General features: G+C 40.3%; 2 protein-coding genes across 9 annotated transcripts in view; one reads left to right on the forward strand and one right to left on the reverse strand.

Annotated features, from left to right (window-relative positions):
• rgl2 (ral guanine nucleotide dissociation stimulator-like 2) overlaps positions 1-5087 on the forward strand; it is a 90453-nt gene extending 85366 nt beyond the window's left edge. For all 8 annotated transcript variants that reach the window (XM_051929288.1, XM_028801544.2, XM_051929298.1 and 5 more), the window contains one exon: positions 3534-5087. In XM_051929288.1, the coding sequence (XP_051785248.1) occupies positions 3534-3712 (179 nt within the window). In that variant the 3' untranslated portion in view covers positions 3713-5087. The remainder of the gene's footprint in view (positions 1-3533) is intronic.
• Positions 5088-5161: 74 nt separating this feature from the next.
• The window catches only part of LOC114651667 (uncharacterized), a 32524-nt gene continuing 14730 nt past the window's right edge, over positions 5162-22955 (reverse strand). The window contains exon 4 of the mRNA XM_028801521.2: positions 5162-6621. Within this exon, the coding sequence (XP_028657354.2) occupies positions 5609-6621 (1013 nt within the window). The 3' untranslated portion in view covers positions 5162-5608. The remainder of the gene's footprint in view (positions 6622-22955) is intronic.

Genomic DNA, 22955 nt, shown 5'->3' on the forward strand with positions numbered 1-22955 from the left:
GGTTCACAGTGCTACAGACCTAAGAAATGAATTAACAAACTTGGGGTTTAATTAAGCTCCAGTTCTTAATCACTAGGTTGATGCATCATTGCCAATGCTTTTGAAGTCTGAAAGAAGATGTTTTGTTGTGAAAGTTTGCTCTGAATATAATTGGTGCAGCACCCCAGCTGTTTGAGTCAGTTTATTCACTAGCTGGAGTCAGTGCTGGATACAAAGCAGGAACAGACCCTGGATAAGGCACTAGTCTGTGGCAGAGCACTCTCACCAATGGCCCACGCTCTATTGACCACACACCCGTGTGTCTGAAATATGTCAGGAGAGCTGGAGTGCGCAGAGAAAACCTCACACAGATGGGAGTGTGAAGAAATTCTACACAGTTAGCACTTAGGCCTGCATTCAAATCCAGGACTCTGATCTCTGTGGTAGCAGAGCTGACCATTTTGAAGTGTGGCAGTTCGTAATGGAGGAAGAAAAAAAAATGGTCTTTCATGTGAAAAATGATAGTAGGTTTGATAATATGGGATAAAGGTATGTGAAAATAAGCATCCCCCCTCCTAGTAGAATTGATTTTATTTTCAGTAAGTCGTATGATGCAGACTGTCTTTAAGTGGCACAATGCACCAGTAGCCTTTTATTTTCTAACACTTTGACTCGTATCTCATTCCTACCAGCTGGCTTAACAAAATTGATTTTTAATACAGTGGATATTATTTATGAGCTATAACTGCCCTTGCATTTTAAATAAAGTAAATGTTTTTAGTACTGCTCTACAATTTTTAAATTTTACATTTTTCTCTAGTATGTCAGTGCTTACTTTTCACAAGCTAAAAGAAACCCATTTTAGCAGAGCTTCTTTCAGTCTTTGTTGATTCTCTATGATACGTGTCATTTCCGATACCTGAATTGTACCCGTTGACTCACTGACTTACAGTCAACACAGAAATTAATTTGCACTTCAACGTTCAACTGTCGAGCTGCTTGTCACACAGCATGCCCCAATAGTTTTGTTGTGCCTTCTAGTAAACCTCATTTGTCTTCCACCTTCAAACCCAGTCAGGTCACATTTCATAGCCACTCAAAACTGACTTCATCAGAATGGCTCGAGATTTGTACCTTTTGGCTACGGGATTATGCTGTGGCTCGCTACTGCAGTGAAAAAAAGAAAAAAGTAGCCTGGTGAGACAGGCCAGTCCCAGCTGACGCTGTCCAAACCAGGGAACCATTGAAGTTCACTGACTTGTTAATTTCTCAAGGCAGCAGTTGATCTCATTGACTGATTGCCAACATGTTGTATGACATTACATGTATTACAAATCCATCATTGTAAAAACTTAAGGTTGACTTATTTACTGCTTATAACACTCATTTCCAACATGTGGAATCTGAAACTTAACCAAAGCACCGGGAGAAAAGTCCTTCTCAAGAGTACGTAAACAGCTGAAGCACACTAGTGTGGAGGAGAGCATATTTCCAAAGTAACCCATATATACCTGCGGAGCTGTTCATTCAGTAAAAGGTGGGGACAGTTTTAAAATACAAGGAAAGCAATATGCACGCTTTTGAGGCAACTCAGGCCCCTTCTTCAGGCAAGATGTAATCCATCCAAGATTACATCTTGCCTGAAGAAGGGGCCTGAGTTGCCTCAAAAGCGTACATATTGTAATCTTTTTAGTTAGCCAATAAATGGTGTCATTTTGCTTGGCTTTTCTTTACATTCATAATGGCTAACACGGTACAACACCCTAGTACTAAGGAAAGCAATAAAGTTAAGTTTTGTTTTTTTCAATAATTTCCTAATAATTGGGCAGATTCAATAGCGACCATTACTACGCATTACTTCATGGTAGGCCTTTAAGTTCAGGATTCCAAGTTCCATCATTGGAAATGTTTGTTAAGGATAGATTCAGAGCTTTATTATATTATGAGGAGAAATTTCAAAATTTCCCATTGCTTACTATACACACATGAGAAAGAAGAAGTAATTTTATATTAGACTAAATTATTTTTGATTGGCTGCGTGTTGGCATTGTCGCCTCACATGTGTAGCTCCTGCGTTCAGGTCCAGGACAGTGTCCGTGCAGCATTTGCCCATTCTTCTCACATCTGTGCAGGTTTCCCTCCCTCATCCCAAAAGACATCTGTGTTTGGATACTTGGAAGTTCTAAATTAGTTCAGCATGAGATTCAGAAGCCCAAATTTTGATCCTCCCTTCCATTAAATGCTGACAAGATAGGCACCAGGCCACCACCTTGAACTAACCTGCTGAATGTAGGAAAGTTATTTTCCAACAATTTGTGAGATGATGTGGTACTGCCAGACTTGCTGTGAATGGTCAGGTCCTGTTTTGAGGTAACATTAAAACAGTGCCTACCCCTCAATAAAAGGATGCTTTTTATTAATGAACTGATCATTCAGACCATTGTAACTTGGTGCCTTCCATTGCACCTATGCTTTGCTATGAATCTGCGCCTCTTACCTCCGCACAAAGTGGTAACAGTAGCACAAATGAGCTCGTGGGTTCAAAATACTGTATGTGTATTGGCACCGCTCACATACACCACCTCACATGAGTTGAGTAAGTCTGGATTGTAGTGTGCTGACAGTCGAGAAACGTCATCAGCAGCCTTAAAAAAAAAAACTGAAAAATTATAGATTCCTCTTTTCCATAGCTACACTTGACGGTAAGGAAACAATCAAAAATTTTCAATGTGATGGGACTTTTGTCCCGTTCAGCAAGAGAATATACATTTTAGCTTAAGTCTGTTCACTCGAGTCAAGAGAACATCAGTTTGAAAACCAGAAGCTCTGTTAGGACTGTTAGCACACGCAGGCCTCAACGGTACCTGGTTACAGAGCACTTTTTATCATTTTTTTTCTGCAGACAAAAGAATACAAATTAGCTTATCTGATGGTAAAAACACCCACTCTAGTGCTTTTAAATGAAGCTTTAGTGACATGCATAGCACTCTGGGCAGTGCAGAGCGCCCACACACAGCTCTGTATCTCTCTCTTGAGCACAGATGTGCTGTTAGCAAGAACATATCAACTGAAGGGGCCTGGAAATCTAAACTAGCGGAGGTCACAGGAGTACGACTGGCATATTCCACCTTGTTGGAATCCATCCCGTTAATTCAGCCATCCTATATTCTGCTGCGTGAACAATGGAGATGGTCAACTGTGTACATTTCAGGAAAGAAATAGCACTGAAACAGAACAAAGTGGAGACCATTTTCCCATGTTGTGTAAATGTTGGCATGTAAACTGTAAAAATTAGCATTGAAAGCAGAGTCAGGTCACTTAAAAAGTGAAATCACAAATATAAAGCATATAAAAACTGTAAATGATGTTGTTTTGCACAGGCATTTTAACTCTCCTGCTCCCACATTTGAAATGTTAGTTTCATATTCAAGATACTTAGGAGTACTTAAATCAGGGGGCTTCATAGGACTTTGAGGATGGCTGACAAGAGGACCCTGTAATTTTGGCCCTTGCCATTGTATGTTTGTTAAACTGGTCCTGTCTTTCCTCCACAGAGCTCATCATACCTCCTTTAGGAAACGTCTTCTATGCAATGAACTCCTCCAGCGTTGACTTCTTGCTGCGAAAGAAGAGCCAAGCCCCCTCGCCTCAGCCTCAGCAAACGAACAATGAGCCTGGCGCCACTTTTCCACGAATCAAAAAAGGATTTAAAATTGCCAGAAATTTATTCTGATGACTGAACAGCATATCAGGTGACCTCAGTTGGTTCAGAATGTAACGCCATAATGAGCCAGGAACTCTTTATAATGTTATGACTTCATTCAGAAATCCAAACTATCTGGTAGCAGAGGGTGCTTCATAGCACTCGCTCCAAGGGCAGCTGAAGAAGAGGATTATTTCTGGTACATAAAGGCAAACCAGTGGGTTCAATGAGATGAATTCTCTAATTTGGAGACCCCTGGTGCTTGGTTTAGCAGATAGGAAGGTGGGTAAGAGAAATATAAAGTGGTCTTGGAGACATCTCACAAAGACAACTGCACTTAAATACAGAAGCCTGAGCAATAGATGTTGCGTTATCAGTGATAGTCCTGAGGCGTCAAGCCACACTTGGGGGTCTACAAGTCTCAGGAGCAGCAATTCAATCCATTGAACTCTCTGAAAGAAACGTGTGTGTAAATGACTGCTGCAAACGTACATTTATTTCTTAAAACGCACATCGCTCAATATGGATAAACCGAGTAAACTCAGGGGAACGTTAGTAGGCCGTAGAATGTTCTTTCCAAGTATTGTATCCCCTAAAAAGCCTCTGCTTTAATGCTGTTAAAAAGCTGGCAGTGTAGACTAATAGTAAGTAAACCCAATGTGATTTTTAGATAAATTACGCAACACTGAAAAAGAAAATCGCATGTTACAGAATACGTATGCACTTCAAGATAAGTTATATGAAGTTGTCCACATCTTTTCAGGTGCTGTAAAGCATTGTGAAAATGAACCTTATAGAACTTTCTGTGTGCCCAGAAGCACACAGTAACTTATAATACTAAACACTCCAGCTCGTGGATGTTACGCTACACGTTTCTGAAAGAAGAAAAAGCAGCCACTGGAGTGTGAAGATGGGGAAAAAAAAACCAAACCAGTCCATTACCTGGATGTGTACAAACAAAACGTCACTAAGCCCTTTCACTGTAGTCAATCCAGGCGGAGTGCTCGCCATACGTGTTTGTTAATATTCACCAAAGGGTGCTTCTCACAAGACCAACTCTCCAAAATGCCACGTAGGCCTTCTCCTTCAATTCTTGATCTACTGCTGCATCTTAAAAAGTGCGAGTGTCCCTGGAGGGACGTGAATGCTGTCCCGTGAACACTAGACCTCCATTACATATCACTGGGGTGGGGAAGCCAACACTACAGAGCGCAGCTTATTGAATTAACTATTTATACCCAGGACTGGGTTTGTCTCGCAGGTGTCGTTCTAAAGAAACCATTTCAGTACACCCAAAGAGATGGACTGACTCAAATCTATGCCTGTATTCTGATTTTTTTTTCCTTGCAACACTGGATTATATTTTAGAAAAAAAATTTTATATTAATAAAATATTTAATGAAGAGTCTGTATACTACCTCACGTTGTTCAGAAATGAAACGCATTCTTGTCAAAGTTTTTAAAAAGTGAACTTGAATATATTTCAGTGTACAACAATAACTAAACAGGTTTCACTGTATGACAAAGAAGGATTCAAACACTGTAGGCGAGCAGATACCAGAAGAGTCCAAACAGTGCAACACTGCCATTGGGATGGCGAATAAAACACTGAGAAAAGCACAAGGAAATGCAGTAAACCAGTGAAACGAGAACACAAAGCAGCCGTAGGATTCTCGGCTTAACACAAACTGTTCTGCCCGTGACGTGGCCTTGTTTTGTAAGTGGAAGTGCTTAGTATCATCATCACCACCACTGATGGGACTGTTGTGAAGTGAAAACGGTGATTAAGAAACGTGGAATTGTGCTCGTCTTTGCAGGTACATACTTTATCCCATTCGGTAGATATCTTAGTGCCACGCTGACACTGCCAAGTATCATCCCACCACAGGAACTTGTTTTTAACAGTCCAACATGTCAAGGCCACGCTTAAACAAAAACATCTTCCTCGTGAACAGAAGACTCTGACTGGTCCTGAAGCTCTTCTCCTTCCTCTTTGACTTCCTCCGTTTCTTCCTTCATGAAATAGTTTCCGCCCCCGGCTGGATAGAGCAGGCTCTCGTCATCATCTTCTTCACGTTGCAGGCGATCCACAACTTCCTCTTTCACTTCAGATGCACTTGAGCCGGCCATTGTGACCGACGTGGCAGCTGCGATTTCAGCAGCTGCTAACTTTTCACAGTGAGCTTTATGTCGCAAGAAGCTGTCCCGCCACATGAGCTTTTTGCCACAGATTTCACATTCAAAGGGCTCCAAGCCAGCATGGGTCTTTAGGTGCTTGGTGAGATGATGCTTCATTTTGAACATCTTCTCACATACTGGGCATGCAAAGGGCCGAAGGTTTAGATGTTGCATTTTAACATGGCGGTCACGCATGCTTTTTAAGTTGTAAGCTTTGCCACAGAGGCAAAAATGGACCTTCCCAGAGTACCCAGCAGTCCCGGGTGCAGCGGCTGCAATGCCTGTGCCAGTCTGCTCTAAAGGTGAACTGGAGCATTGGGATAAACCAAAACCTGTCCCACTTGCACTGGATGTCGGTGGAATTATCCCCTGTGAACCACCCCCATATGCCAACATCGAGCTACCAGAAAGTTCAGAAGGATGTTGTAGCAAAGGTCTCTGGGAAACCTGACCAGTACCCTCCTCAATTTCATCATAGGTAGTTGCAAAATCTTGGGATGATTCACAAAAATTGACCTGCTCATCTAGGCTGCCACTGCTGAAGGTGCCAGAGTAGGGAGCTGGGTGGCTGTGTTGGCTCAGTGATGGGGTCTGATGGTGTTGTACATCCAGTATTTGCCTTTTACTTCCACTGGTAGTCTGACCTGGAAGTCTGCCATACTGAGACGGATTGGAAATCTGGTGGTAAGAAAATGCGTGTGCGTCATCAACCTCGGAGTCATCTTGGTCGTTGTCTTCAAGACTAGAGGGCTGTTCAAGACCTAAACGAAAATAAGAGATGGCTTCATTAGCTTGGTACATGCCAAATATACATGTTAGAATTTAATTGTATTCTCAGCATGCAACAGTGGCCAAATAAACCCACTGCTTTCATAGGAGTGCCTGGGCACAAGGAGGTACCACATAAAAATGAAATATGAAGCAGTGATGGCCCGCGGACAATCCTGAGGCTTCAGTCAGTTCAAAACTGTATTTGACTATCATGGTGTCTACTGGGTTTGAGTTGTACGGGGAGTTAAAACAAAAGGCATAAGATTGTGAGCCTGTGTCTCTACAGGGTTTGAGTGGGCAATGTTGTAAAGACCACCACCATGCAGAAGGGCAACTTCTGACTTGTTAATAATGTCAATTGGGACATTGCAGGAGTTGACCACCGCTTTCTTGCAGCTCCAACCATCACTTTACAGCAAATACAGTCAGTCAGTCATTGTCTCGCCTGCTTAGTCATGATCAAGGGTTGTGGGGGGTCTGCTGGAGCCTATCCCAGCTAGCTTAGGGCGCAAGGCAGGAACAAACCCTGGACAGGGTGCCAGTCCATCACAGGCCAAACACACACACACCAACCACACACGTGGGCTAATTTAGGATCGCCAGTCTACCTAACCTCTTCAGGGGTGTCAAACTCCGGGCCTGGAGGGCCGCAGTGGCTGTAGGTTTTCATTCTAACCCTTCTCCTAATCAGAGAGTAGTTTTCACTGCTAACTAATTTATTTTCCCTTCATTTTAATAGCCCTGTTTTTAAGGATTTAGTCCTCTGAATTTATTCTTTTCTTCATTAAATGACAGCCAAACAGAAATGAGACATGAAACGAGCCAACAGATGACCAGCTAAACTGGGGCTTCAAACTCCAACCACTTTCTTAATGAGAAGCCAATTCTTGCTGGTAATTAAACTCGTTATTTAATTCCACGGCTTGTTGCTGCTCTCAGTTTGCCACAGCAGACATTTCCAAAACTGTTGATTTTCTGTTTTTTCTAAGAACATCGTGAAAATGTTTTGGTGGCCTGAGAGATCAACCTTACTGAGACCTTCACCTTTTCTTTATTTTTAGAGATGGGCACAGGTGAGCTGGTCATGAGGTGGCTTGTTTTATGTCTCATTATTATTTGGCTGCTAATTAAGGAAAAAGAAACAACAAAGGCGCCTGAGTCAAGTGAATTAAAATGAAGGCAACACAAGTTAATTAGCAGCAAAAACTGGTCACTAATTAAGAAGATGGCTAGAGTGAAAACCTGCGGCTCTCCAGGACCAGAGTTCAACACCCGTGCCTGTGTCTTTGGACAGAGGGAGGAAACCCACCCAGACATGGGGAGAACATGCAAACTCTACACAGGGATGCTCTGGGATGTGAACCCTGGTCTCCTTACTGCTATGCAGTGGTGCTGCCACTGTGCCAACATGACATCCTTAACATCAAACTGCACCTGCTAAATGGCACAAAAGGAAACACATGAAAGGTACCCAACCAAAAACACAAGAGGCCTCCGTGTCCAGTAGATCAGAGGTGCCATCCCTTGAGTTAACTTTTCAGAGACATATTTTACAAGCCTGAGTGTGTACAAAATAAAAGTCAGGATTAAATTACTCCCATCTCTAAAACTGTTAGTATGCTAAAACACAAACATGGTGCTCATGGGGGCATCAGCATGTAGCGCTCCATTAATCCCACCTCATGATACAGCTAAAGAACGAGCAGAGCTGAATAACAAAGGTGTTAAATCTGTGCTTAAATTTTATATACATTGAAAATGGCTAATTTACTGTGAGGCAAGATAAATATTTAAAATGGAAAAACTGCATAATTGGAAATTCTCCTGGTGTTTTTGTGCCGATCAGCTGCTGAGTCATAGCCATACCATTCAGCTGGGCATGAACTGGCGCAGAGGGCAGCAGCATGTGAGAAGCTGGCCAGCGAGGGGGTCTGAAGGCAGGTGCTTTGACGGCAGATAACCTGGCGTATTACATTAACAGAAATAACAGCACTGCAGGCTTGGGGTTATTTAACGGCAAAGATGGTGGGCAGATATGCTGTGCAGACACACACCACAACACAAAGAGCACATCGGAAGAGGGAGGAAGCGGCTGGGTAGGCAGGAGTCTGTTGAGCACACGCAGAGCAACTGTGCAAGTGGCAACTGCAGAGCTCAGAATATGAAAACTGAAATAAAAGAAATGTTAAGGACCAAAGAAAGGCTCATTGGAATATCCAAAGGGATAGATAGATAGATAGATAGATAGATAGATAGATAGATAGATAGATAGATAGATGAACTTTATTTGTCCCTGGTGGAAATAATCGAAGCTTAATAAATAAATATACAAACAGTCCCCATTTTAAACACCAAAATGATTAAAAGGAAAGAAACCTGACAAGAATGAAAACGTCTCACTTGGCTGTCCCAGTTCCAGTGAGGGTGTCAATGGCCCAAACCCCAACGAGAACACACAAGTACGGTCCCGGGTTCAATTAAAGGTTGGTTTATGAACCCAATCACCTTAAATATGTCACAACAAATGCACAAGCCACAGGTTTCTTCTTCTCACAATAATTCTCTCACCACCGCACTGCCCACCTCCAGTTGAGTGTTACCTCTCTACCTCCCAGCTCCAACTCGCCTGGATAATGGAGTGCGGTCCCTTTTATTACAGACCAGGGCGATAGCCCGATGGTAACACTTCCGGGTCACATGGAAGTCCATTATAACAGGGAACTTTGTCTCCCTGCAACATCCTCTTGTGGCACCCAGTGACCCCGGCAGGCTACTTTTCCCAGCATGCCCTGCTGGCTTCCCACTGGGCATGGATATCTGGTACTGCTGCCATCTAGTGTGCTGGGGGAATAAAGACACCCCAGTGATATCTTTTCTTTTCCATGGGCTGTCCATCCATCATTTCCGATCCTTCCTTCCAGGTCTTGTTTCCTCTCCAGCAGGGATGTCCATCCAGCCCATGTGGCATCTACAGCAGACATATTGCTGTTGATATAAAGGAGCCCCAGCAGCATTTCTTGACACATTTCTGCCGAGTAATTCATTGGCTGAAAGTGCTCAGTATTAGTGGTCAGTTTTGTTTTAATTCTCTCTGTCACTTCTACGTCCAGGGGGTCCACAGTGTTTGCTCTAACTACAGTAAGTCTGCTTTCTTAATCAGCTAGTTAATTTGTTGGGCCTCTCTTGTAGTGATGCTTCCCCCCTAGCACACCACAGCATAGCAAATCACACTGGCCATCAAATGTCTAATATGACAAGAGTCCACAGGTTAAAGAAATGCCTCCAGCTCAGTGCTCTCTTTAGCTGGCCACAGCCATGCCAGATGACACCCCGAAGGGCAAAGGAAAGACGGCTCCCTTCTACTCTCGTATGACTCTGAAATGATAGAGAAACTGCTAACGGCACTCCCTCCCTCGCTCCTGCTCTGCACATGCAGGTCCCACAGCTTTTACACTAAGGTTTGCTTTCTAACTACAAATCTCTGCAAGAAACTGAACATCATACCGTAGTCTTGTGACTGGTCAATCCCAGGTTGGTAGGAGCTACTGAAGGACAGTTTGCCATCTGAAACTGTTACTAAATGGATGAAAAATTAATCCAAGTGAATAACAGCAGTTACTATTATAATTGTAAATTTTAAAGGTATACCACATTATTTAGCATTAATCACCAAATCAATGTTTCATGTGCATACTGCACATCTGACAATGTCTACACCCAAAGCTCAGTAAGTGATAGATGTACAGTATGTGAAACAGTGAATAGACAGCCCTGTCGGCCATGAGCCAGTGTTTCTGAACCAGTGCTCTTGTCAAAGGAAAACTGTTTATGATGATTAACCCTGAATTGCACTGAAACATCGCCTGTGCAGTCACGGGGCAGTCATGTAATAAATAGTAATAGGCAGGCTCTATTGTAGGCACGGAGCTGGACAGTTTGACATAATTTGGCGGAGAGACGGGCGCTCAGCAGGCTCCTATCAATCATGAAGAATCCACTGCATCCACTAAACAGTATCATCTCCAGACAGAGGAGCAGCTTCAGCGACAGACTGCTGTCAATGTCCTGCTCCACTGACAGACTGAGGAGATCGTTCCTCCCCCAAACTATGCGACTCTTCAATTCCACCCGGGGGGGTAAACATTAAAATTATACAAAGTTATTGACTGTCTGTATACCTGCATTTTTATCACTCTTTAATATTTTCTTTATCAGTATGCTGCTGCTGGAGTATGTGAATTTCCCCTTGGGATTAATAAATTATCTATCTATCTCTCTATCTGTAAGTGGACTTTGACGAGGGGTCCACACTAACACAGATAACTTTGAAAACGGAACTTCTTTTTTTATTAATTCATTTTGGCCTGCCTTCCAAATGGAAATTGTAGTGTTGAACACCAGAAACACATTATTTTGAAAACAACGTGTGTAAATCTGAAAATGCCGGGTCTTGCATAGCACTGTTCATGAGGAACACACTGACACAGAAGTATGTCCTGTAACCAGTTTGTTTTGACGATTCCCTTTGTGATCTCATCTTTACTATCAAGATTGTTCTTTCTGCCAACGTGCACCGTGCTTGAAAAACTTAAATCTTTCCACTGTGCTGATTTTAGCACTACTCCCCAGGCTCTGCCAACCTTCACTGTCCTTCCACAACAAGAAGTTAATTTTGCTTGTTGTTCATTCTTTCTGCATTTTGATTTACCTGAGTGGTGCTCCATAAACAAATGGTGCATTTGGCTGACAGGCCAAGCTTACTCAATAGGCAGGAGTTGCATGTTTTCGCCATTTTAGTGTGGATGACAAAAATTCTGAAAACACTACTGAAGTGTGAATGGAAAATTAAAAAAAAAAAATTAAAAAAAAAGACAACGTCTGTGTTACTGCGGACTAGGCCTAATAAAAGGTGGCACTGGCTGACTGCACATCTGCTCGGTTGAACTTCCTCCCCATAATGTGTCATCAGTTTGCACGCGCAACACATAGGAATTGTCGCCCATACAGTGTGTGAGAGGTGGCCTGCTGTCTGTTTCCTCTTGTGATATGTGGCCCACATCCAATTCCATTCACCTCCTAGGGGAGATTCATAGGGTGATAGAACCCAACAGAAAATGGAAGTACAGTCAGGTCCATTGGACAGAAACACAATTTTCATAATTTTGGCTCTGTACGCCACCACAATGGAATTGAAATAAAGCAATCAATATGTGATTGAAGTGTAAACTTAAAGCTTTAATTTAAGGGGTGTACCAAAAATATCACCCCTTTAGGAATGACAGCCATTTTTGTGCATAGGGTTCAAAAGTATTTGGACATTTGACTGACAAGTTGCTCCATAGCCTGGTGGGTGCAGTTCCCTTATTATTTCATGAATGATTAAAATGGTAAAAAGGTCTGGAATTGATTCCAAGTGTGGAATCTGCATTTGGAAGCTGTCACTGTGAACTCTGAATATGAGGTCCAAAGAGCTGTCCATGCAAGCAAAAACGTCCATCATTAGAAAACAAAACAGTGAGACAGCAGAAGCACAAGGAGTGGTCAAATGAACCATTTAGTATATTCTTAAAAAGAAGGAACACACTGGTAAACTCAGTAACACAAGGGGGCTCATGTATAAACGGTGCGTACGCCCGTTTCCATGCTCACTTCGAGATGTATAAAAACTAAACTTGCCGTAAAGCCACGCACAGTTTCACAGCAGGGTGCCCCCTTGCGTACGCACTTTTCTGCTCAGTTTTGCAAACTGATGGCACCCAGCGTCAAAGCAGTGCTACTGTTTCTGTGGTCTGCTTTTCTTTTTTAGATTCACATCTATGATGTGGGTTTTATCAAATGTACCGAAATTGCATATCGATTACAAATTTAATTCTCTTGATTGTAATCATTGTGTAACAATATAATGGTGCATGGAATGGCCAAACGACTTCCAACTACCATGGCTGCTTTAGCTTTGTTAGAAGACATCGCAAATGGAACAATTAGAAGAGAGTGCGTACTTAGAGATCATACTGATTTCTTGTCCCATGATGATGACTGGCTTCTAAGTCAATTTTGATCTCCTAGAGCTATCCTCTTGGCACTGTGTGCTGAACTGGCACTGGCTTTACAAAGGCAGACAGGTTTTTAACCACAGAAGCTTTTCAACGTGAACCTGCTGACCAATGGGGTATTTCACAAACATCACTGAGTTGCGCCATGCCAACTGTATAGGATGATATTATCCACTTGTCATCCAGATAGAAGATTTCTTTACACTGTGGTTGAACTGGAAAACATAAAATAGCAATTCACAGCAACATCCGTTTTTCCAAATGTAATCTGAGCTGTCAACTGCATGCACATTGGTACTGTAATGACGCTGGACAAGTTGCATCAGCCAGAGATGAATCACCAAAAGAATGAGCTGACATGACATCATCTGTAGCAGGAGAACCTATAAAAACGGCATCTCTGCACAATTACAGGTGCTTTTTCGTGCGACAAAAGGCAAGCAGTCCTTTTAAGGACAGCCAGTCGCCTGAAAGTAAAGTGCAGAGAAATCGGTCCGTTGTGGCGCTCGGTGCCATCGCTACGCTATAAAGACACCTGAAAGAATGAATTTGCTTATGTAAATAGAAAGCATTTCCACTCCATTAATATAGGGACTCCATTAATATTTCTATAGTGCACAGAAAGTATATTTCAGTGTGCAAGCGTGTGGCGTGCTGCATAATGTGGGACACTCTTCGTACACGAAGAGATGCGCTATGATGAACCTGACACTGACCCACCAAATGATCCGCCAAATCGGACTGCGTTACAACTTTGTTTGAATGTAATTAACAGAATGTTAAAACAGGTAATCAGATGTAATATCTATTTTTTAACCAGATCATTTAATTGGTGGTCAATATCACATAGTACAGCTCTTATATTCCTTAGTTCATTGGCCACATCTTTTACAGCATCCATTGCATTTTGTGACTCCAGAACAGTCCTTCAGCATATAGCCAGATAGCCTCCCAGCGGTTTCTGAGGCAGAGGTGTGTTAGCAGCCAGCGCCCAAAGACGGACTTGGCACAGTGGCACTATCATGTCATCAACACGGGGTTAGCTTTTGTAATATTGTCTGAAACAGAATAAACAGATGACTGGCTGCATCTCGCCTTTTCACGTTGACTGTGATACCTGACCACTTCTTTATTAATTTCGGGCACTGTGTGACTTTCTGAACTTGACTTTCGAGTGTCTCCGCCACACTTTTGTTGCTTATACCACTGGGTAAACCAACAAATAGGACATTTTTCTTTGCTTCCACTTCATATTTGCTATAATTCTTCTTTTTTTCCTCCTTTTCCGTTGTTTTTTAATCAAACACTGAATGGAAGCTGATAGTTATATTGATTTGTATATTAAACTATGCAAAATTCTGGGAGGAGTTGGAGTGGGGCTGTGGGCACATGAACGTGCGTTAAATTTCATGTTCTTTGGGATTTGTAAAGGGGAAATACGTAGAACTTTGCGTACGCCCAGATTTATGCATCTGGATTTTTTTGTGCACACACATATTTCTACTTTTGCCCGTATGCCATGTGAATTCTATGCATGGAGTCATACGTTGTACATGAGGGCCCAAAAGGTCTGGAAAACCACCGAAGACAACTGTGCTTGATGATCACACAAGTCTGTCCTTGGTGAAGAAGAACCCCTTCACAGCATATAGCCAAACCAAGAACACTCCCCGGGAGGTAGACCTATCATCACCCAAGTCTACAGTCAAGAGAAGACTTCATGAAACTAAAGACAGAGGGTTTACCACAAGGTGCAAACCACTGGAAATCTAAAGCATAGGAAGGGCAGATTACACTTTGTCAGAAAACATTTTTTAAAAGCCTGTCCAGTTCTCAACAATTTTCTTTACACAAAGGAAACTAAAATCAAAATACCACATCATCTGTGAGACATGGTGAGGCAGTTTTATGGAATGACCTTGCATGGTTGTGAATGGAAGTCAGTCACTAGTGTTTACTGATGATATGACTGCTGGCAGAAGTAGCAGGATGAGTGTACAGGGCGCTGTACTATGTGCTCAAGTTCAGCCAAATGCCATAAAACTGATAGAACAATGCTTCACGGTACAGATGGGCAATGAGCCAAAACATACTGAGAAAGCGAACCAAGTGCTTTTCAAGGCAAGGAAGTGGACTATTCTTCAACTGACTTCAACCCAACTGGACAAGCATTTTACTTACCGAAGATAAAACTGAAGGCAGAAAGTCAAACAAACAAATAGCAGCTGAAGACAGCTGCAGTAAAGGCCTAGCAAGGTATCAGTAGGGTGGAACCCAAGATTGGAGGGCCATAGGTTCCAGACTTCAAGCACTCATAGACTGTAAAGGATTTTCAACCAAATATTTAAAATTATCATTACATTCATGATTATGTTAGCTTGTTCAGATACTTTTGAGCCCTTGGAAATAGGGGGGCCATGCAGAAAAATGCCTGCCATCCCTAAATAACTCATACAGTATTTTTGGTAAACCCCTTAAATTAAAGCTGAAGGTCTATACTTCAGTCACATAATGATTGATTAATTTCAAATCCACTGTGGTGGTGAACAGAACCAAAATTACGAAAATTGTGTCACTGTCCAAAACCTTATGGAACTGACTGATCTCCGATTTGCCCCCGATTTTGTGCATACCTCCAGCCAATCACAAGAGCCCTTTTATTTACTGTCTGTCACAAAGGCACTTCAGCAGCTGGACTGACATGCCCCTTGGGAGGATGTGACAAAAAAAGTGCCACGCCAGCTGTTATATCACCCAAAGCAAAACTTGCACCTGAAGAAAAAAAAACAAAACTATAAACATGTACATTTTGATATTCAAATGCTCCATGCATTTAAATTTGTACATTATTTTTATATTTTAGATAGCTAGGGTTATATTAGATAGGAAACAGGCTTTAAATTTCTTATAATCAGTAAGCACTTCTTATTTCATTTTATTCAGCAACAAATTTTTTTCAAAAATGCAATCAACATGATATTCAAGCATTTATATTTAAAATTAAATAAAGTCAAACATATCACTACTCCAATCCCCAAATTTAGTTAGACTTTAATTCCACAATTCCTCCATCCATCCATTTCCTAAATCTGTTTATCTAGGGCAGTGTCTAAGGGCAGCTACAGTCGATCCCAGCAAGCTCTGGGCACAGGCAGGAATAACATCAAGGGCAGGGTGCCAGCGCATTGTGTGGTGAACAAACACACACACAGACACACGCACACACAAATATCAGGGAAAATTTATCATCGCCAAACTACCTAACCCACAACTCTCTGGACTATGTGAGGACAAGCAAACACCATGCAGGAAGTTATTTGGAACTTGAACTGCTGTCTCCTTGTCTGGCAGCAGCACTCCTAGCATTCCAAGCATTTATATTTAGAATTATACAAATAAAAAATCAAAACATAGCACTGCTCCGCCACCCAAATTAAACAAGATTTTCATTTTATATCTACTTCCCCCTCCTTTTATAATGAGCACCTTTATGGATCACTAGATACAACGTTACTAAAATGTTTCAAATACAGCAACTGCCAACATTACAATAACAGAGTGAGTTGTGAAAGCCTACAGTCCCATCGACTGGGATTCACTGCTGATGTAGTCTTCTCTGCACTCACGCAGTCTCACTCCATCTGCTGAAGGGGTTTTATTTACCTAACTTAGCAATAATTTTCACCAGTTAAAGAAAATAATCATACATATTTTATTTCATTACTTGTTATAGCATAACAATTACTATTAACAGCATAATTTTCAACGTAAAATGCTGATATTACCAGTACATTACTATTAACTTGCTGTTTAGATATTATTGCAAATAATCTAAAATCAAACTGCGGCAGGACAGCACCCTCTGCTGTCTTTTCAATTTCACAGTAATGCACAAGAGTTCTAAAAATCACCACAAGTAAGATTTTTATTTCATGAGTTCAAATCCGACTCTAGTCGAAGTGTACTGTCTGTGTACTATGCACAGCACAGTAAATTTCTTATTTGCATGTCTCCTCAGAACAGCTGATAAATATAAAATACAAAACAATAAAAAGTATACAAAATATGCTTTGCTCGCCCATCCCCGGGTTTGGTTAACCGGATATACAATTGAAAGAGATTGTTATTTTCATGGAAATTGTTACATATTCATTATTTTCACTTTTGTTTTAAAACTTTTGTAAAAACAATACTGTACTTGTCCTTTATTTCCAGCCCCGTGCGTGGGTAAATCTCTTTCTTGCAGGACGTATAATGCTGCTCGCCTTGTGAAAGGGGGGCGGCTGAACGCACGCTAAGGAGATGCCGTCGGATTAGCTGCTGTCTTTCTGCTGCTGCTGCTGGCGAGCTGCGTGTTCGGTTTGTTGAGCTGCACGTCGATCATTTAAAAGCCTGTACAGCAGCTGTCCTTTTGCCACTTCGCGTCTCTGCCACTCGCATTGTGAAGGGAGGGGCGCTTAACACAACCTAAGGAGAAGCGGTCGGATCATCTGCTGGCTTGCTGCGTGTTCTGCTTGTTGCTTTTCATTGTTTTAAGAGATGGGAGCACATGAAGTGTGTCTGCCAAAAGAATTCCAACAACTGCTAGGTTAGATGTCCGTGAACTTGTTTTAAATGTTATCTCACTGCCTTGTCTCGCGTGACGTTAAAGTGTCTCTCGCGGGATGTCAAATTGTCTTCCGAGAAGATCACGTCTCATCTCCCTAGTCTCCTTTCCAAGATTTTTTTTTTATAATAGAGAGATATATACAATTCTAATACATATGCAAAAGTTTAGGCACCTGACACGGTCAGTACTTAGTAAGACACCCATTGGTAAGTGTCACAGCTTGTAAATGGTTTATGTAGCCATCTACGAGTCTTTCAGTTCTTACTAATTTTAATTTTGCCCATTCCTCTTTGCAAAAGGCTTCTAATTCTGCATGATTCTTGGGCCGTCTTGCATGCACTACTCTTTTGAGATCTATCCACAGATTTTCAGTAATATTTAGATCAGGGGACTGTGAGGGCCATGGCCCTCTTGAGGTATTCCATTGAAGATTTTAAGGTGTGTTTTGCATTAATATTTTTTTTACAGATGCTGTGATGTTTGCTTCCAGAGTTTGCTGTCATTTATTTGAATCCATTGTTTCTTCTACCAATGATTTGTGCCACTGGCTGCAACACAAGCCCAAAGCACGATTGATCCACCCCTATGCTTAATAGTTGCAGACGTGTTCTTTTCTTGGAATTCGGCACCCTTTTTTCTCCAAACATATCTTTGCACAATGTGGACAAAAAGTTCTTTTTTAACTTCATCAGTCCACATGACTTGTTTTCAAAATGCATCTGGTTTACTTGATGTTCATTTGCAAACTTCAGGTGCTCAAGTTTGTGGCTAGAATGCAGGAAATGTTTGCGTGAAGGTCTAATTTTTGTTCAGGTGTCACCGCAGAGTAGAGCAGTACACCACCACTCCGGAGTCTGCTAAATCTTCCTGAAGGGCTTTTGCAGTCAAACAGGGGTTTTTAGATGTCTTCTAGCAATCCAACAAGCAGTTCTTTCAGAAAGTTTTCTTGGTCTTCCAGAACTTAACATGACCTCCACCACTCCTGTTAACTGCCTTTTCGTAATATCATTATGAACTGAGGAAATAACTACCTGAAAACACTCTGCTATCTTCTTGTAGTTTTCTCCTGCTTTATGAGCATCAATTATTTTATTTTTCAAAGTGCTAGGCAGCTGCTTAGAGGACCCCATGGCTCCAGAGAATTTATACAGCTTTGCAATTTGCATCACCTGGGGTTTCCTAACAATGACTGGGAACAAGCCATTAGCCCTAATGAGCTAATTAAGGTCTGAGGCCATCTTGGTAAATGTTATCTGAGACCTCAAATATCTTGGGGTGCCCAAACTTATGCATGGAGCTCCTTTCCTTTTTTCACAATTGTCCAAAACAAAAACAATTCACTAATCTTGTACAAAATCCTTAAAACAAATGTGTCATCTTTGGTGATCAGTTCATCTTCTGCTCACATAAATATTCACAGTAACAGACATTTTAAGCAGGGGTGCCCAGACTTTTGCATACCACTGTAAGAATAAATCGGTCCTTCATGGCCTTCTAGTTCTCTATGAGAATTCACTTATGGATGGACACCTGCAGCACAAACACGCCTTATCACGTATCACGTGCCACTTTCTGTTTCTCTCTCTGTAGGAAAATCCCTCATACTACTCTGTACCGCTTTGTGACAGTGTGGGTGACACCTTTGCTCTGCAAATGCCCTGACAGCTTAGCTTTGTCTTAGAGAATGTGTTTATGTTAACTTGATCTAAGTAATATTTGAAAAAGAAACACTTTGGTTACTATTTTATAAGGCACTATAAAGTTAATTTTCTATAAACATTTTAGAACACTTCTTACATGAATACACATAATATCTCCTGACTAACCAACTAATTATTAAAGCTAAAAAGTTGCCACCAAATTTTACCAGGATCATGCCACAACCAATATATCACCACAATCCAAAACTCAAACTGAATATAAAATAATCTAAGCAAGAAATTTGACAAACAAGAGGAGACTTTTCTGTTGATCAGGATTAATTGGTTAGCCCCAGTATTAGTAACACTGTACAAATATCATAACCTGATACTCACTAGAACATGACTCAGGTGTTCCAGATCCCCACACCTCTCTGTGTAAAGAACTGCTTCCCAGCCTCCATTTTAAATGCACTTCCCCTTTTTTTACCACTTTAGAGACTTGATTCACTAACTGAAAGAATTGTATTGTATCATTTCATGGATCTTATAGATTAATAATTTTGCAGACTTAGTTTAGGTTATCTAATTACCTTCTTGGTTAAAGCTAAAAGAGTTTTTACTCCCTTTGCCTGCCACACTTCCTTTAAAGGTTAAAGGTTAGCATAACACTACTTTTTAACTGTACAACAATGATTTAACTTGAACATCTCTCTCACAGAGTTAACCTCACTCACAACATTTACCATAAACACAAAAATATCAAAACATAAAACATTTTAAATGACAATGTCTAGAGCCTAATAATGCCAAGAGAGCTTCTGGTTCCCCACAGCTTTGAGCAGCAAATGCTGCCATTTATTGCTATTAGTATTCTTGGCATAACGGCAGTCTGGTAGTTTTAGGTTGTTGCCTCACAGCAGGATGGGGGGTCCACTTTGCTCTGTGTGTGTTTGGGTTTTATTTTTTTGCTCCAAGCTGTACTGTTTTTATTCTAGTTTTGGTTTCTTTCTGAAACATTTTCCTTCTGCTTTAGGGTTTGGCTTTTCTTCTGTAGCACTAAACGTTTGTGACAGGACTAAAAAATAAATAGAAGACTGAAAACACAACGTAATCTTACTTGTATGTAAAATTGTAACTACCCACAATTTAATAAAACAAGTTCAACTGACAGTAAACAAATTATTCATATTCTTCCAGCTTCCCACCACATTCACCTTCTATTTCCAAGACAAAGCAATTTTTCCAAATATGTTAATTTAATTATTTTATTTAATGATTTTCATTTCCAGCTTTTACTAGCATACTATTTTGCAGTTTTTATATTCACATTACAGGACTCCTTACAGCCTTCCGAAATATAACAATACTATGATATGAGGCAATGCCAAAAAGAATAAATCATGCACGTCTATGCAAAACAGAGCTAATTAAAGAAAGCTTTGTGAATATTACTATTCTAAATGTACTGTAAATAAATAAAGACAGTGCTATTAATACAGATATAGAACAAAATGTCTACAGCAATATAATACAAGTTGGTGGCAACCGTGCAAAATCTGAAATGACAAGGCTAACTAGCAGACTTGGTTGTACATTTTACTTTTGACACCAAGTTAGACATCATTCACTTATTTAGTTGTTGGTGTGGTATTTTCTAATAAAACTGATATTTTCAGTTACATAGTAAACTGAGACATGCTGGTGGCAGCTGAATGACTTATTTCTAAAAATGTGTCTAGAAAATGAAGAATAACTTTACCTTGAAAAACAGCTCCGTATTAGTTTACATTTTTTTCATAATTTCCAAGTAACCTGTCCACTGCAGTATATTATATATATATATATATATATATATATATTATAAAAGAAAATCTTGAGACGAGACAAGACTATTGCCAAGAGATTTTTTCAAGTCCTGCCCTCCTCTCGACCATTTCAGGTTAATGGACCATGCCCACGGTCCTCTCACCTCTCATGCGTGTGAATGCTTTTGTCAGACACAGTTCCTGCACTCTCAGCTCTTATAAATTTTTACATTTTCCTCACTTTAAGTTCCCAATAAAAGAAGACTTATGATGTCCAAATCTTATTGAAGAATTTCATCTCCGAAGGGTTATCAACAGAAGAAATGAGTACACCGGGCAATCCTAGCACCGAGAAATGATGAAGTTACATGATTTAACATGAAAATTGTACCGTAATGTTATTACGTAATTTTGTATGAGTGATGGGCTATGCAATAGGCCAAGATTAGTTGAATTCAAAATTGGTCAAACAATTCTGACATGTAAAATTTTAACAGGCGACAAGAAAGGTGATATAGTACATCTTCCACAGATAACATTAGACACCAAAGGAGATCTTGATATGGCATTCGTATTAAAACGTTTACAGTTTTCCGTTAGAATTGCTTTTGCTATGACAATTAACAAATCACAGGGGCAAACATTCAAAAAAGTTGGTTGATTTATTAGAGAGAAAGAAATGATATTCACTCACGGGCAGTTATACGTTGTGTTGTCAAGATGCAAGTCCAAACACAGAATCAAAATTCAATGCAATATTGACGAAAAGTTAATTCCAAATATTGTTTTTACTGAAGTTTTACAGTAAAAGTTTAAAAAGTATTTTCGTGATAATTTCAAAGCCAAACAGAACGAAAATGTATAATGTAGTGAATACTTCTAATGCAACATGAAACAAGTTTCTTTCAATTTATTACGTTTTACGATTTTTTTACTATGGTTAATTTCTCGCTGTAATGTAAAATAGTTAGTTCTATTATGCATATGTAACAATTCCCATGGAAATAACAATCTATTTAAATTGTACATCCGCTTCCCCATACGTGAGCAGCAGAGCTGTGAAGTGGCTAGCGTGTAGCGCCCGCCCGGGGGTTGGCGAGCGAAGTGATATATACACAGTATATATACATATATTCTCACACAATCAATTGATAATTAAACACTGCTTAAATGTAAATACACATGCACTTATACATTTTAATCATTTTAAATTATTAATTGCACTACAGCTTTTTGCTGTTAAAATATACATTTAATATATTTATACAGGTGTTTTTTTTTCTTCAGTGTATCAACTAGACATATGTAATTCTTGAGGTGTAATTATAAAATATGCATTACCATTTTAATTATAAGTTTCTTACCAAAGCGTGTTCTGTATGACACACAGCAACAAATAATAAACTCAGTACAAATCTTTTAAAAAAGCCTATTGTTTACTAAGCAGCAATTTCAAATTTATTTATTTATTTTTTTTGCAATTAAAAGTGTAAGCTGCTGCATTTTAAGCAAGCATGCTGTCCAAACTCAAGCGGTGTCCGTTTTAATTAAAAGGACAAAGTAAGGGTTGAATTCCTTAAAGAAGCTTTTCTTGCTGTTTGTCTAGTTGCACAGGACTACTTCTCAGATTGCTTTTTTTTCAGTTGATTACTCCACTTCATTTAACATGGTAATGTAATATACCAATCATCTCTCGTTCACTGATACAACAAACCTCCACTCTCTGCTGTTTGTTTACACAGTAGGCCGATTGCTGCAAAAGAAAAGAAAAAAAAAGGTGCGCACTGGCTTAATTATCATAATATCTTGCGTAAAGGAACACGACAACTAAATAATACTGTAGTTGGAGCTAAAAATATCAGCTTTTGTGATCTGCCTTTTTACCGATTTAATCTTTCTTAGTGAAAATTGGCCAATTTAGATTTGCTCCTGATCGATCAGAGCATCCCTATTATACTATATACCGCACAATTTCTCAGGTAAAAAAGTTTGCTTGTGCTCACAAATGGCATCTGCCTTATCTAACTCATTCACTGATTTATTTATTTCAGTAGATGAGCAGATTATTGAGACTGGGGAGCTCTGTAGAAGATGGTGGAACAAGCAGCAGCTGGAGGTTTCTCTAAGGCTAGCCTGTGCACCCATTCACACAACTCCAGTCCCTACTACACAACTCTGATATTACACAGCATTATGTATTAAAATAGTTTTTTC

Source organism: Erpetoichthys calabaricus, chromosome 1, assembly GCF_900747795.2.
Source record: "Erpetoichthys calabaricus chromosome 1, fErpCal1.3, whole genome shotgun sequence".
Taxonomy (NCBI): domain Eukaryota; kingdom Metazoa; phylum Chordata; class Cladistia; order Polypteriformes; family Polypteridae; genus Erpetoichthys; species Erpetoichthys calabaricus.